General features: G+C 37.3%; 2 protein-coding genes across 2 annotated transcripts in view; one reads left to right on the top strand and one right to left on the bottom strand.

The window, feature by feature from the left end:
• Window positions 1-3: 3 nt before the first annotated feature.
• LOC108733897 (trypsin-7-like) lies at window positions 4-4526 on the top strand (the record flags this gene model as incomplete). Its single annotated transcript, XM_025979866.1, has 4 exons — window positions 4-34; window positions 572-755; window positions 2795-3203; window positions 4291-4526. Coding segments are annotated over 4 exons (771 nt in total), but the record flags the coding sequence as incomplete, so codon positions are not given.
• Window positions 4527-6930: 2404 nt separating this feature from the next.
• LOC108733910 (nucleoredoxin-like) overlaps window positions 6931-15979 on the bottom strand; it is a 23663-nt gene continuing 14614 nt past the window's right edge. Inside the window, exon 5 of the mRNA XM_025979865.1 lies at window positions 6931-8394. Coding sequence (XP_025835650.1) covers window positions 7970-8394 — 425 coding nt within the window. The 3' untranslated portion in view covers window positions 6931-7969. The remainder of the gene's footprint in view (window positions 8395-15979) is intronic.

Here is a 15979-nt window from a genome sequence, read left to right as displayed (position 1 = left end):
AATATAATCATCACATTAATTCACCTTATTCTGGGTAAGTGTTATTAATATATTGTAATGTTCGTGGGTTTAACAAAATTACTTCTAAGACTGATAACGACAAAAACTATTTATTTACACTAATTATTGAAGAACTTAAAAACACTATTAAATTGTTACTAAACTTGGGTTATGGATGATTATATTTATTTACACAACTGTTGATATATCACTATTCACTGCGGTATTTATTTCTGGATTCACTTCTGCAATGGTCAATTTATTTCTACTCTTTCTCGGCGATCGTCTCTTCCTTTAAACACTCTTTTATCTACTTTCTTGAACCTTCTGGAAACATCCGGATTAGTTTATTTTTTCTCTGAACTGTTTAACTGCTTTCTCAGAACGCAGGTACGACATACACATTTACAAATACGACGCACATGAAGAAAGGCGCCTGAGGCTAGTCGGCGAATCGATAAGCCGTTCACGAACACGTGTTTCCGATCACACACAAACACACTCGTGCTCGCTACAATATATTTGAGCCTTTTGTTTGCATTCCAATTTAATTAAATGATGTAATTGTTAGGAATCTGGGCCATCCCTACACAATTTGATAACGGTAAAAATGAAGAGAGAATTGTCGGTGGAAACTTAACCACGGTAGAAAGTTTTCCATATGTTGCTCAACTGTATCATGCAAATATACGATGGTGTGGGGCCAGCATTCTTTCACCAAGATGGGTCGTCACTGCAGGACATTGTACGTACGGGTAAGTTAAGGACAAAAATAATGATTAATTGATGCAATCCATCCTTAAAGTTCTGTACCTCGTAATGAGAAAACGGTCCACTGAATCGTTATTAGAAACTATAGTTCATTTCACATTGAACTAAAAACTTAATTATGGCGCGCATTAAGTACAAACAAATAAAAGATTTACAGACCTTGCATATTTTGTAAGTAGTATTGAACATATCTGACATACCAGCTAATGGAATTCTAAACTGTCCAAAAGAATGATCTACGGTTTTTTAATTGGATTCTAATAGGTGTTATAGGCATAAGATTTGTATCACCGTTCCTAATTAGTGGGTATGTTACCGGAAATGTATAAAGTCTAGGAAATGTATACCATTCCTAGGAAATGTATACAATTCCGAAGCTATTTAGGAAATCTATACAATGCTGTTTCAAAGATTTTTTAATACACACATATCCTGGAAAATGTATGCAATTCCTAGAAATTGTATGAAATTCCGATACTGTACTAAGAAATGTATAAAACTAACGCTTTATATGAATAAAATGAAAGAACACGTTAGTAAATCAGAGATCTGTGTTTACGCGGTTCTAGTTCGAATGTCGGATATAAATGAATTGATGACGTTATTGTTTGGTTAGGTTAGGTTTAGAGCTGAATATGCATTACTTATCAGTGCCGAACTGGCCCAGGGTGCAAATTTTGTTATAAAAGGAAAACAAAAAACAAACTATTAAGTAACGTTTTTAATTCTTATTCCCTAAAAATTCAAGAGCGTTTCGATCTACGAATTTCTTGTATACTCGGGAAATTTATTTAAAAACGAGTGCTGTTAAAATTTGTGCACTTTCCCTTCTAAACCAGGCCATTTGGTTACATCGCACTCCGGGCCAAAATCTTCAGTCCGGCTCTGCTAGTTATTATATGGTTATTAGGTAGATATGTGACAGACATATCTTTAATGCCCTTGTCCTCCGGAGGCGGGCTTATATGTTGGAATAATGTCTTCGAAAAGTATGCTTCATTATGATCTCTGCGCCCAACAAATACATATGAACATGATCAGCATTATTATGAAACAAAGATAACCTCGTCACGTTGTTGATTCACATCTCCTTACAGCCTGCCGTATTATTGCCTATTTATAGTAGTATTACCTGCAATAGATTTCCGATTGCTATTTAGGAAATGTATAAATTTCCTAGGAAATGTGTCTAATATAATTTATTTCACACATTTCTGGCCGATTTTAGGAAATATACACATTTCCTAGGAATTATAAACAATGACGGATTTAATAAAACATTCGAAGTGGTCTGTATTCCGTCGAAACTGTCAGACGCGGATCGCGATTTCGATCTTTTTGAATCTCATCAGCGCGTCGCAGGCAGCTCCGACGATTATTTGACTATGGTAACGTGCCTATCACGTTGAGGTTAGCTACGGCGGGATTCGTTTCAGCAAGTAGATATCCACACAAGTGGACCTTGTTGGAGCATACGTAATCCTAAAATGTAGCATCGTATTACAGATGGCGTTTACCGCGCCATTTGTAGTATTTTCTAAAACGCACTGTTAAGACAGCAGGTAAAAGTTGGTCTGTGTTCTGTCGGAGCTGCCTGCGACGCGCTGATGAGATCCAAAAAGATCGAAATCGCGATCCGCGTCTGGCAGTTTCGACAGAATACAGACCACTTCGAATTATTTTATTCGATTAAGCTAACGTGCCTATCACGTTGAGGTTGGCTACGCCGGGATTCGTTTTCAGCAAGTAGATATCCACACAAGTGGACCTTGTTGGAGCATACGTAATCCTAAAATGTAGCATCGTACTACAGATGGCGTTTACCGCGCCATTTGTGGTATTTTCTAATGACAGATTTTATACATTTCCGGTAACAGATAACAAATATCGGTAAAGTAAAGTAGAATTCTGTTGGTATGATGATATGAAACTGCCCGACTAAAATAGTTTCAAATAGTTCAAATTTCTCGATACGTATTACTTTTTTGTCTTATTTATGCTAAATACGTTTATATTTATGCAGGGAAGATATAAGCAACATCACATTACGTGCCGGTGCTTCTGAGACCAATCAAACAGCAAGGGCGTCAATTACTGTAGCAGAGATATTCCTTCATCCCTTGTACAATGCCACATCGCAAGACTACGATATATGCATTCTCCGCCTGAATGAAGATCTTGTTTTTGGAGCATCGACTAACACAATACTTTTACCACCGCCCAGTCTTATTTTATTTTCTGGAACTATGGCTACCGTTGTTGGTTGGGGTGATGTATCAGACGGAGGAGCTAGTCCAACTCAACTGGAGGCAGTATCTCTGCCAGTTATTTCCAATGAAGAATGTGTTCGCCTTTACAACGGCACCGGTACTCTTATTACTGATAGATCGCTATGTGCTCTTGATGCACCAGAACGAAGAGATACTTGTCATGTAAGTATCCACAGAAAGGAAGAATTAACAGTTATCATCATAAAGTCGTCAGTCCTAAGACTGGTTGGACACGCACCTCCACTCCATTTATATCCCCAGCTAAACTTTGCATTTCCCTAATACTAAAACAACCCACAACCTTAACTATTTGCGGACTGTAATCTAATCTAGGTCTACCTCTACTCCTCTTAACTCCTGCTTCTACCTCTAATATGCCTCTGCCTAGACCTTCACGCCTGAGAATGTGTCCTACCAACCTATCTCGACTTTCATAGAGTCCTCTGTTGTCCTATTCCCTCTAATACCTCTTCATTTCTAACCTTCTTTATCCACAGTAATCTCATTATTCGCCGGTAACACCACACTTCGAACGCTTCTAATCCGCCTCTTTTAGTATTTCGTCTGTTCTTGTGCCTAGTCTACCCCGCGTTTCACTACAGTTTAGTTTTTCTAAGTGAAGACATCTTCTACCTTTCCCCTTTTTCAGAATTGCCTCTTGCATAACTGCCTGGGGCTTACTGATGAGATCCAATATGATAGGAATAGCACTGGCAATTTGGAGTAATTACTACCAATAAGCTATTGAATCCAACAGGCTCTATAATTACACGTTTTAGATACGTTATAATTAAACTCGAGCTAACAAGTTTTGCATAAATTTGTGTTACAAGTCTTGTTTATCTGTTTTTTAAAGTGAAGCTTCTTTATCGACGATAAGAAGGAAAACTAGAGTATAAAAAAAATGTGACGTCACGCGTCTAGCGTCACGTCACGCCCCACGTATGACCCCTGGTGGATATGCCCAAAAGGAGTAATTTTAACAGGCTTCAGAAGCTAACCTGTTGGTAGCATTTGCCATTTTGACAAATTGTTAGCGAAAAAGTCGTTAACAAAACTAAACCATTATTCCGCATTCGTCCCCTCGAATTACAGTTGTAGGTATTTAGTAATGTTTAGTGTTTAGTAATTAGTTAATGCAATAATTTAAATCAATGTTTTTAAAAAATATACTATTACAATATACAATCTAAAGAAGTTTCACTTCTTGCGCGTGGACACTAATACACGCTCGCCTCTCTTTCTTTAGGGTGATTCTGGAGGGCCATTGACAGTGAACGGTGTGCTTTATGGAGTGGTTTCTCAACATACAGGCTGTGCGGATCCCAGATATCCAGGAATCTATGCCAATGTCTCAAGTTTACGCTCCTTTATCGAACAAGTTACAGGGTTGTAATTGTTGTCATACCCTTTATAATAATAAATTTTTGTATCGAACTTAAAAATATACTTGTACTTAATGTAAATAAAGCTGTTTATGTTCAATTAATATATAATTTAAAGCTTTCGAAGGGTGTTATTATTTCAAAAGATTATGAGAGTTCGGTTAGTCTAGAAGAAAAAAATGTGTAATTTTTATATTGGGAGAACGTTTTGCCTTACCTGTACAGTGCTTCAGTTAAAAAAAAAAAGCTTTTGGGTGTTTCATTCCCGTCAGCAACTAATGCTGGTGGGCGGGCAGTCCCTCCGGACTACGCCGGAAGGTATGACGCAAAGGCCTCTTCAGTCTCCTTTCAGGAATTGTGGGAATGGGTGGGTTGTGGTTCGGGTGAGAAAGATGAGACGGACGAAATGAAAACAGAAGAGAATAAAAGATTATATGTGGAATTTTCCCCAGCATTTGCCTAAATGATCCAAGAAAGCCAGAGAAAAACTTGGATCAAGGCAGGGGAGCCCGAAATCGAACCGGAGTCCTCCCGAATGCTAAGCAATTGGAAAGACAACAGTAAGTTAATAAAACTCGAATAAAACTGTTGAAACTTTTATTCTAGAAATTATCACCTGTTAGATACGTTGCTAACTAGATTGTACTTAATTTTATTTTTCGATTATCGTAAATTTATAATAAAACAATGCTACATAAAATGAATATTAACTAACTAGTTCTAGTTTAGGCTAATATGAACACAGCGATTTAGGTCGTTAATATTTTATTGCTTTTTACAGTTTATAATCCTGGTTGGTTTATTTATTTTGAGTAAATCATTGTAAGAAATTTCGTTATTTTGTAGTATGGAATAACTTACAAACAAGTCAGGAATTGGTTATTAGACATACTTTTTACCTGAACCTTTAACTACTAAACTTAGGTACTAAAATTCTAGATTTCTATGACAAAATAAACTTCCTGTTTCTTTTGTAAAACTTTGAAGACTAGAATAACCTAACCAGAGCCTTAAGAATAACTAAAGGATGATGTTATAGTCAGTAGTGAAGTGAAGCCAGTCACAGAAACAACTATAGAACTGAAAGATAATTACAAAGTGAGCAAAGGTGTAGATGTTTGGATTTGGATAGGTTGAGTTAGCTTAGGTTAGGTTAGGTTTGGTTCGATTGAGTGAAACGTTAAATGAAATTGCAACCTCCATTTTCACTTACAAAAAATCAGAACACATCCCTCATGTTACGTCTATTAAAAAAATATATCGACGCCTACGTATTTAATTCAAATGCTGCATCAAACTTCGTTACTTATATTTCAAGTAACAATAACAATTTCGAAGATACAATCTTCAATCTACTATAATATTGATGAATACAAGGGATAAAATATTGCACATGGGTTAAATTGTTTGAAAAGAGTTTTGTTATAAATATCGTATCTAATATTTAAAACTGTTTGCCTATTAGGCACCTTTATTAAAAAATTTAAAACATCAGCTTAATCTAAGACACCAAAGACAAACCATCGGGGTCAACAGCAACTTAATCGACCTCCTTTTCTTTCTTACGTTAGACTCTAGTCGATTGTTTTCGTGGTACATGGAAATCACTGAAACTTATGTAATATTTCTCCTAATGTAGATGCTAGATGTTGCTAAAACACTTTGTCGCTTTGACAAATTCGTAAAGGCTTTTGCGGCCAGTAGGTGAGCTGATGATGAACTCCAACCGATGACGGTTTTTAGACTCAAATCAGAACAGCATCAGTTCACTGAGTCGCTTTGTTTGACATTTTAAGGCAAAATAGTAATGTTCAGGTACACATTTGTCTTGTTGACTACATAAAATTACAGAGATTATCTCCCTAATACATACATCTATTCCACTTCGAAAAACATCTTTTTTTGGACTATTTTCTATAATTAGAGAAACGTAGTTATTGCATTAACTGTATTTACGGGACGATGCAGAGAAAATGTCTGACTTCTAACCCCCCTTCTATCTTCTGTTTCTCGAATAAGTATTTAAGTTATGATTGCTTCAGATTTAAAGTTAATTGAATGTCGGTTTGTGTGTGGATTATTCCTATGCTCTACCTTTTTCAACTACTGTTCGCGTTGATCAAGTATCAAGAAGTCAGCTGCTAATGATAGCCTGATTCGTTAGTTTTACCAAAAATTAACATTTTTTGTTGTTTTACGCAACTACATATAAATAGCAAAGCAAAAAGCGGCATTCCTCCATAATCCAAAAACATATCAATCCATAATCTCCAGTGATAAGTAAAGTAAGACCAAAACCAACACTGGGACACTATTGCTCTTGGATTGCTTATTGGATCTTGATCTTGGTCTTCCTCAAATACTTTTAGTCTTAGTCTTGATCTTGACTTCGAGGACATTCTTGTAGATCACCTTTTTGAAACAATAGTGAAGTTGTTTTTTTTTATGTCTTAAAATCTAGTAAAACAAACTGAAAATTCCAAATACTAAAAATATTTCGTTCCAAGAAAAGAGTATGTTAAAGTTGCTTCAAATAGTTTAACTCATAAATCCATCGGAAGTAATAAGTCTTCGTTTAGTCTTGGATATTCGATCTTGGCTTTAGTCTTGGTCTTGTTTGTTTGGTCATGGTTTTAGCCTTGGTCTTGTTCGTTCGGTCTTGGTCTAAGTCTTACTAGCATAAATACATTCTTGGATTGCATCTTCGTAAGACCAACACTCAGTTTGCAAGACCAAGATGAGCTTTGCTCATCAGTAACAATCTCTGCTACTGCCTGGCGCTTTCATATGTATATGTACATCACCATCGGCTGTAATGTATTTGAACTTTTTGGGGCTGGAAGAACTTAGGTAAAACGAGAGGCAATGCCAAAATAATTCTCGAACACTACCAAACTTTTTCTAGTAATGTTCAAGAAAATTATTACTAAATATATGTGTTTCCACCCCATAATTTCAGTTTCAGCATCTATGAAAACTGTATGGGGTTGTTTTACGTAGTACATTTTCAGCAACCTATAAGAAAAGAAAGAAGTTCTGACCAACTGACTTACTAAGTCATCAACCTGAAGGCTAAAGCCTTAGATCTTTAGATAGCTGGAATTCTGCAGAGGTTTCCTTTATGATGTATACAATGAGTAAGAAAGGGTTTATGGCATTAATTCTCTTAGGGGGTGATACTATTTGAAGCTTCGTATTAATGCCCTTAAAAAAAATTAATCAAACCAAATTCGACAGTTTAAAGTATTACAATATAGGTGTGAATAAGACACTTAGACAAAATTTCGCAAAAAAGTTAAGTTTATCCCAATTAGTTAATTAGACAGATATCCGCATAGTGTACGCAAAAATATATAAGACTTTATGATTACGTCAAATATCAAAGAGTTTATTAAGAGTTTCGTTTTACTTTTAGAGGTACGGAAGTCAAAAACTTGAATATACGAAGTGAAAGGTGGAGCAGAGGGATCAATCCTCGCACATACCAAGATTTTTAATAATTCAGGAGTTAATTTAGATGGTACATGAACCTTGAGGTTTATTTCATCTGCTTTCTGATTTGTCGTTGACTTGTTCGCTCATTTTGTCCACTATCGAGTACGTGTGCAGTTCTCCCTTTTGGAATTGTTCTGTAAAACAGGCTACGGATTCTTCAGTTATTTCGACGCCGTATTCCATAACGGCAACTTTTCGATTCGATATGTCGACAGCTACCAATAAGGGAACAACGTCGTCGATGCCGGTCAGTTCTCGAACAATGTCTGCCGTTTCCGAATCCACTCCAATGAGGAATTGCAGGTACAGCTCGTGGTCGCATCCGTAAAGGAAATCTTCGTCAGGTGTGTCCAGATTGATGTTGCTCTTTTTGTAGTAGGCCTCTGCCACCGGGCGGAGAACTGCTTCGGCAAACTGAACTTCGGTTTCTTCACCATCTAACACAGAATGAACAACTGTTATGTCAGCTAGGGCTCCTTCTAATTATGATCATGAAATTGGCACAGAAAAGTGGCCGAAATTAATTTAGAAAATGCCGAAATTAGGAAGTTGTTGGGAGGTATTTTATTGTCTTGGCTAAATCTGCGTGAAATCTGTTTTATTATAAAGATTAGCTTCTAAAAACAACCACACGGTTAAACGACATACAGTGGATTTCGGGTATACGACAACGAAGGGACTACTGTAATTTCGTCCCTATATCCGGAAGTCATTATAGGTAAAGGTAAAGAGATACAGACACGTACGTATAATTGTCACAATTTTTCAATTTTCAGAATATCACTTTGTAACTGAACTATTTTAACGTACACGCTTACTTACCTACCTGGCTAAAATCTAAAAACAAACGGTAAAGGTGACCACACCTGCTGATTATCTGCGTGGATGTAAATAAAAGATAAGAAAGCTCTTTGTGTCCTTAGCGCCCAACTCCGGACTTCGTTTAGTTTCTCTAGCGATGTGACCTTTAGCTTGATCGGCGCAAAGTAGAAAAGAATAGCACTAGGCCAGAAAAGGAGACAACTCTCGGCCAAACTCTTAACCGGTGAGGAGCGTAAAATCCGTACAGTACTGCACGGAAAAATTGACTATTTTATCCACTAAAATTACATTGTATTCAAATGTGCTGTTATTGGTATCAATTACTACTGAAAATATCAACGAGATGTTTATTTTATATTTGAAGACATATTAAAGGATTAAACGCTTGTTTTCGACTCGCACTACTATTCATGATTGAACAAAACTTTTGGCAGGTACTGTACAAAAAAGTATGTTTAATGAACAAGAGCCGAGAGTATAATGAGCTTTTTCCTCCTTACCTACGATTTTGCCAGCGCGCATCCAAGACATTGGAAGGGGCACATCGCTAGAGATAGTAAACGAAGTATACCAAAGCTGACTCGCGTAATTTGCCTAAAATAGACTTATTTGTGGTGCTGAAATATGTGACAAAAGACAATAACTTGAACGCCGAGAAATACGAAACGCTAAGTTGGTAAGCTGCGAGTACGTACAAAGTGACTCCAGTAAGAGTAGGGGGTATTTATATTTCCGCTGTGGTTCGGAGGGATGCGGTATTGATAGATTGTTTAACTATTTTTTGAAGATTTAATGAGCATGGAAGTGTTCCATCGTGCTTTTGGCGTACGAGCCTATGATCGCAATGATGATTCAATGATCCTCAACGATTATATCGTGCAAAATTCATTATACGGAATACAATCAGAAAATAGATGAGAATGTACGGGAATACCGGTTAAACTGCGAAAATTTACAATCCAGATCGCTCGCCTTATGTTCGAACCCAACAAACGATCGAAGAAATGAGAGTGTCAGTGCGTGAAAGTCCGCCTCAATCAGTTCTCCAACGGAGACAAGAACTTGACATTAAAAAATCATCGTCATATAAGATTCTGAAGTAAGATTTACATTACAAAATTCAGTTTGATCGAAAACTGAACGTTATCATCATCCTCTCCGACTGAATTTTGCAAAATGAAATGCTTCAACGCTTTCCAACATTTGGAAACACTTTGTTTAGTGACGAAGCGAAGTTTCACTTAACTAGTCAAGTAAACAAACAGAACTGTCGCTACTGGGCCAAAGAAAATCCAAGACATAAACATTAATAACCACTACATAGTCCAAAATTTATTTGGTGAGCTGCCATGTCTGGTAAAAGCATCATTGGACCTTCTTTTTTTGAAGACCGGCGAGGGCGAACATTTACGGTAAACAGTGACCGGTATTGTAATATGTTAAAAAACCTTTTGGTTCCACAACTGCAAGAGTTTGGTGGTTTTAATGTGGAAAGATAATTTTTACAAGATGGGGCTACTTGCCGCACCTTAAACCAGTCGTTTGCGGTTGTAAATCAACTTTTTCCGGAAAAAGTGATCTCTCGTCGAGGCACCATCAATTGGCCTCCGAAAAGCCCCCATCTCACACCTCCTAATTATTTTCTATGGGGATACCTTAAAGAGAAGGTGTACGCAAACAAACCACGATTTCTACTGCAATTGAAGTACAACATCTACACCGAAATGGTCGCCGTTTCCAGAGAGATGTGCAGACGCGTGGCGGCTAATTTCCGTTTTTGGTTGGTGAAATGCCAGCAGTGCGAGGGTCAACATTTAGAGAATATCATCTTTGGCATTAAATTTCCCAAAACTGTCTAAAAATTAACAAAAAAAATTTTTTTGTGACTTGAATTGAATTTACCAACACCCCCTATCCTTTCTGGACATCTAGTATCATTAGTATTATCAAGTCTACGTTTGGGCGATGTAACAAAAGTTAATTTATATTTTTGTTTTGAACACATATTAAGAGAGTAGTAGGTTACGTTTCCTTTTCCAGTGTTCTTACAGTTAGGCTCATAACTCGGAGTAGGAATTTTGAAAATTAATTGAGCACACAAACAATGAAGACTTTCGTATCTTCAACAGCCTCAACGTATCATGACAACGCAACGTGTGCTTACTGTGTATCATAGTACTGGTGACGGCACGCGCTCTCTTCAATATCATAGAGGCGTTTTGAATCTGACTGGATTCCGTAGCGCTGTAGCGGANATGCGCGCTGGCAAAATCGTAGGTAGGGAGAAAAAAGCTCATTATACTCTCGACTCTTGTTCATTAAACATACTTTTTCATACAGTACCTGCCAAAAGTTTTGTTCAATCATGAATAGTAGTGCGAATCGAAAACAGTCGTTAAAGCCTCTAATATGTCTTCAAATACAAATAAACATCTCGTTGATATTTTCAGTAGTAAATGGTAGCAATAACAACACATTTGAGCTATTGTAGTGGATAAAATGGTCAATTTTTCCGTGCACTACTGTACGTATTATACGCTCCTCACCGGTTAAGAATTTGGCCGGAAGTTGTTTCCTTCCTTTTCTGGTCTAGTGCTGTTCTCTTCTACTTTGCGCCGGTCAAACTGAAGGTCACATCGCTACAGAAAGTAAACGAAGTATAATAAGATAAAAACTTTTGGGTGTTTCATTCACACCAGCCAGTAATGCTGGTGGGCGGGCAGTCCCTCCGAACTATGCCGGAAGGTAGGGCGGAAAGCCCTCTTCAGCCTGCTTTCAGGAATCGTGGGAATGGGTGGGTGGTGGTTTGGGTGAGAAAGATGAGACGGGCGAAATGAAGACAGAAGAGAGTGAAAGATTATTTGTGGAATATTACTGCCTCAGCATTTGCCTAAGTGATCCAAGGAAACCACAGAAAAACTTGGACCAAGGCAGACGGACCCGGAATCGAACCGGCGTCCTCCTGAATGCTAAGCAATGGTCTAGACCTCTAGGCCATGCCGCTCGATATAATAAGATAACCGAACAGCATGCTATTGGGTCTAAAGGTGGATATCACGCGTTTAAACTTGTTTGCTTTCATGATTACTCCTCAGGCAGTTCGATAATAAGTACCTACATCGGTCAAACCAATGCTGCTAGAGTAAATTAACTTTTGAGTTTTGCGTTACCACCAGCTGCTAAAGGATGGTTGATGGACAATCCCTCTGGTGGTTGGGAGAAAGATGAAACAAGAGATATGATCTTCTGTGGAATATTAATCAGTGACTTCCCAAATACGGGGCCACGTGAACTTTGGATGTTTCATTCCCACCAGTCATTAGTATTAAATTAAAGTAATCATATAAAGGGTAACCAAGCGAAAAACTCTGCTAAAGTCCGTTTACTTAAAGGTATTATCTGTTCAAAAAATACTGCGAATTTTAAATTTCTGAGGGTTACGTATATTCGATTTTTGATTTTCGATTTTTTTGTGGCGTTGTGTTGGTACTCATGTCTCTCACTTATACCTAAAGTTCGGCCATGTTGAATGTTTAGTTAATTTTTGATAGCTGTTTTGCTTGCTCGTGTTTTAGCTCGATTTCGATTTTGGTCTATTCCAAAAAACGGATCGAAGAATCTGTATCAAATTTTGTGTGAAAAACAAGGCTTACGAGTGGGCTTTGAGCGATTTCCCTAACGGCCGGTATTCAGTTGTGCGCATCGCCCACGCATCCACGCTGTACCTTTCTTTAAATGAATGGACTGTCTACAAAACAGCAGATAATCTCCGATAGAGTTCCAAGTTTGCGAGGATTTCATGATTTTTAAATACGGAAAATAAACTTTCTGGTAGCGCGACACTCATTAGAAGCAACGAAGTTTCTTACATTATTCGACAAAAATCTCTCTGCAAGCGGGGAGTATAGAGTGAAAGAGACAAAGTTTAACTTTTGGTATCACGTACGATTTTTGTTGGTCAACTCCCAGCAGTCGCAATCTGCAATTTGAAGATTTTTTATTACTTTTGAAATGCCACAAATGTTTCTAAAGTTTGCTTCAATTCTATTGCATGCATTCTAGATTTAAATTATTGCTTCAATCGTTGAATATCGTTTAATACCTAGTTTTTTTAAATTCAATCAAACGATGTTTGTTCATCTCTCAAATACCTCATTCGAAATTTTATTATTTTTATTTGATCACGTCTCTTTCATGAAAGGTATTAAATGTGAGATTTCTAAAAATCTTTTGAATGCATCATATCAAAAAAACGGATTCTTTTCATGAAAAATAACATTCAAATGTGCGAGTCAAACCGTCGTGTCGTGTTGTTTAGTTCTGGGGTATATGTAGATTTATAAAAGGGGAGGAGGAATGATATTAACTGCATATACTGGTGCAACATAAACAAAACGCGCACAAAGTTACCGGATACGTACATGTATACGTGTAATAGACTAACATCAGACACCTCTGATTCACACTTGCCCCGTTACCTAGGCAACCCCCCTATTTAATATCCTTATGCAAGGACGTTCTCCAAGTATTTTAATGAGCAAATGCGGCGGTTGAAACGGGATAGACGCCAATACCAGAGATGCGATAGAACTCTTTCAGTGTTTCACGTATGAAATCCCTTTTGACATAGCAACTGTTTGAAACTTTCTTTTCGTAACATCGTTACGCACTCGATTGTGTAATGGGTAATATTAATAGGTCGTAATATCAGCAGCAATTTGCGAATAGCTTCTCTTCGTTTACGAAAAGTTTCCAGCTGTGGGTGAAAACGGAGAACTTTTAATCACCAGGTTTACGCTACCTCAAGTAGTCTTTACAAGTTAAAGGATAATTAAAAGCAAATTCTACCGTAATTGCTAATGGTCAATTAAAAGGTTTCTATAAATTAGTTTGCGCATACCATGCACTCTGGTTAATTAAAAAAAGTTGAAGGAATATCAACAAAAATACTTATTTATCCCAATTAATCATAACACGTGTTTCTGTCGTTTACGTTGTACACATCTTTATTTTCAACTCAAGGATTTGCCCGTGGTTATTCAAATTGGTTCATTTTTATGCTACAAAAAGGGCAGAAGGGGTAGGAAAACGTGAGTGAGCGTTCATTAACTGTAGTTACTCGGATGATTGACCAAAAGAAAAATTGTTAACTTTTGCTCGGAGATCAAAAGACAGAAAAGATTTATAGGACAATAAGGAAATAGAAAGAGTAAACTATACTAGAAAATCTCATGTTTTGCTACAAAAACATAATTCGTAGTCTGTTACAATCCGTAAAAGACAGGGATGAGATCTGTAGTTGAAAGATTGGCTGTCGATTTTGGGTCTTGTACAAAACCATCCAGAGAATTTTGTTTAGAAATATAGGGTTGTTCGGAAAGTCATTTCGTTTTTTCCCGACAGAGGATTTAATTGTATTCTTTTGCACCCAACTTCACATTAAAGCCGTATAATTTTTATATGCTTTGAGAGCTCATATAGCAAGGCTTGTGTGTAAAAAATTCCAATTAATTCTACGCAGTAGTTTTTGGTTGGTGCCCTTTTAAATATGGAGAGCGATAAGCAGCATTTTCGACATATCTTATTGTTTTACTACAGAAAGGATAAAAATGCTGTTCAAGCCAGAAAGAAATTGACTGATGTGTATGGAGAAGGTGTGTTGACAGTACGCCAGTGCCAGAACTGGTTGGCTAAATTTCGATCCGGCAATTTTGATGTCGAAGATGCACCACGTTCGGGAAGGCCGGTTGAAGCTGATAAAGACGCGATAAAGGCATTAGTTGATGTGAACCGGCGAATAACAACACGTGAGATCGGATTGAGGTTAAATTTATCAAATTCAACAGTTTATGACCACTTGAAAGGCCTGGGATTATCCTCGAAGCTCGATGTATGGGTTCCCCATGTTCTCACAGAGAGAAATCTGTGTCGCCGCATTGACGTCTGCGATTCGCTTCTCAAACGTCACGAAAATGATCCGTTTTTGAAGTGCATTACAGCTTGAATGGGATACAATGCTACACCCACCATATTCTCCAGACCTGGCACCATCGGATTATTATTTGTTCCGGTTACTCCAAAATTTTTTAGACGGTAAAACCTTCACCTCAAATGAGGAGGTCAAAAACCTCCTCGATCAGTTTTTTGCCAGCAAAGACCAAAAATTTTATGAGCGTGGAATTATGCTACTACCAGAAAGATGGCAAAAGGTGTTGGACCAGAACGGTCAATATATAATTTAATAAAGTATTTGTTTATTATACGAAAACTGTCTTTCATTTCCACAAAAAAAACGAAATGACTTTCCGAACAACCCTATAGTATACGCCATCGAAAGTACAACCTAACTTACCTCGAAAGACTACCAAGATATTGAAGGGCTCTGAAACGAAGGCATTTTGTGAGGAATCCTGTGATTGTCATGGATTTTGAGAAAGTAACATATTACATTGTACCAGGAAACATTACCATGGATTTTACACCTCTGCCTAAACGAAAAAAAAATTCAAACCAAAAGCAAAATTTTCTGATAAAACGTTTGCTTGGAGCGGGATTTTAACACCCCATATTTGGCACATTCGGGGAGAAGCTATGGATGTTGGGCATTATACTGAATGATGAAGATGTTAAATTTTGTTAATATCAGAACGATGGTATAATATTTTGATCTAATCTTGCTTAATGTTTTTATGTCAGGCAGACTCAAGAATCGTTGGAACATCATAATGTCGAGAAACTTTAGATTATCTGAAAAGCGCAGCCATTAGAATGGTAATTATTGTATCGAAAGGATTATGAGGGAGGGTGGCCCAAAATGACCAACAATACCCATAATTAATGTTGACATGAATGTTTACAGAAATTTGGGAAGTGAATCCTAGCACTGCTCACAAAAAGACGAAACTGTCATAATGACACTTATTAGTTTTGTAGATTAATTTTCATGTTGTTAAATAAATTTGAATAAACTAACGAACAGAAAATACCACAAATGGCGCAGTAAACGCCATCTGTAGCACGATGCTACGTTTTAGGATTCCGTATGCTCCAACAAGGTCCATTTAAATATATGGATAACTACTTGCTGAAACGAATCCCGGCGTAGCTCACCTCAACGTGGTAGGCACGTTAGCTTAATCAAATAAAATAATTCGAAGTGATCTGTATTCTGTCGAAACTGCCAGACGCGGATCGCGATTTCGATCTTTTTGGATCTCATCAGCGCGTCGCAGGCAG

The sequence above is a fragment of the Agrilus planipennis genome, unplaced genomic scaffold (assembly GCF_000699045.2).
Source record: "Agrilus planipennis isolate EAB-ADULT unplaced genomic scaffold, Apla_2.0 scaffold11, whole genome shotgun sequence".
Classification (NCBI taxonomy): Eukaryota; Metazoa; Arthropoda; class Insecta; order Coleoptera; family Buprestidae; genus Agrilus; species Agrilus planipennis.
The sequence above is the reverse complement of the archived record's forward strand: the minus strand, read 5'-3'. Positions and strand labels throughout refer to the sequence as shown.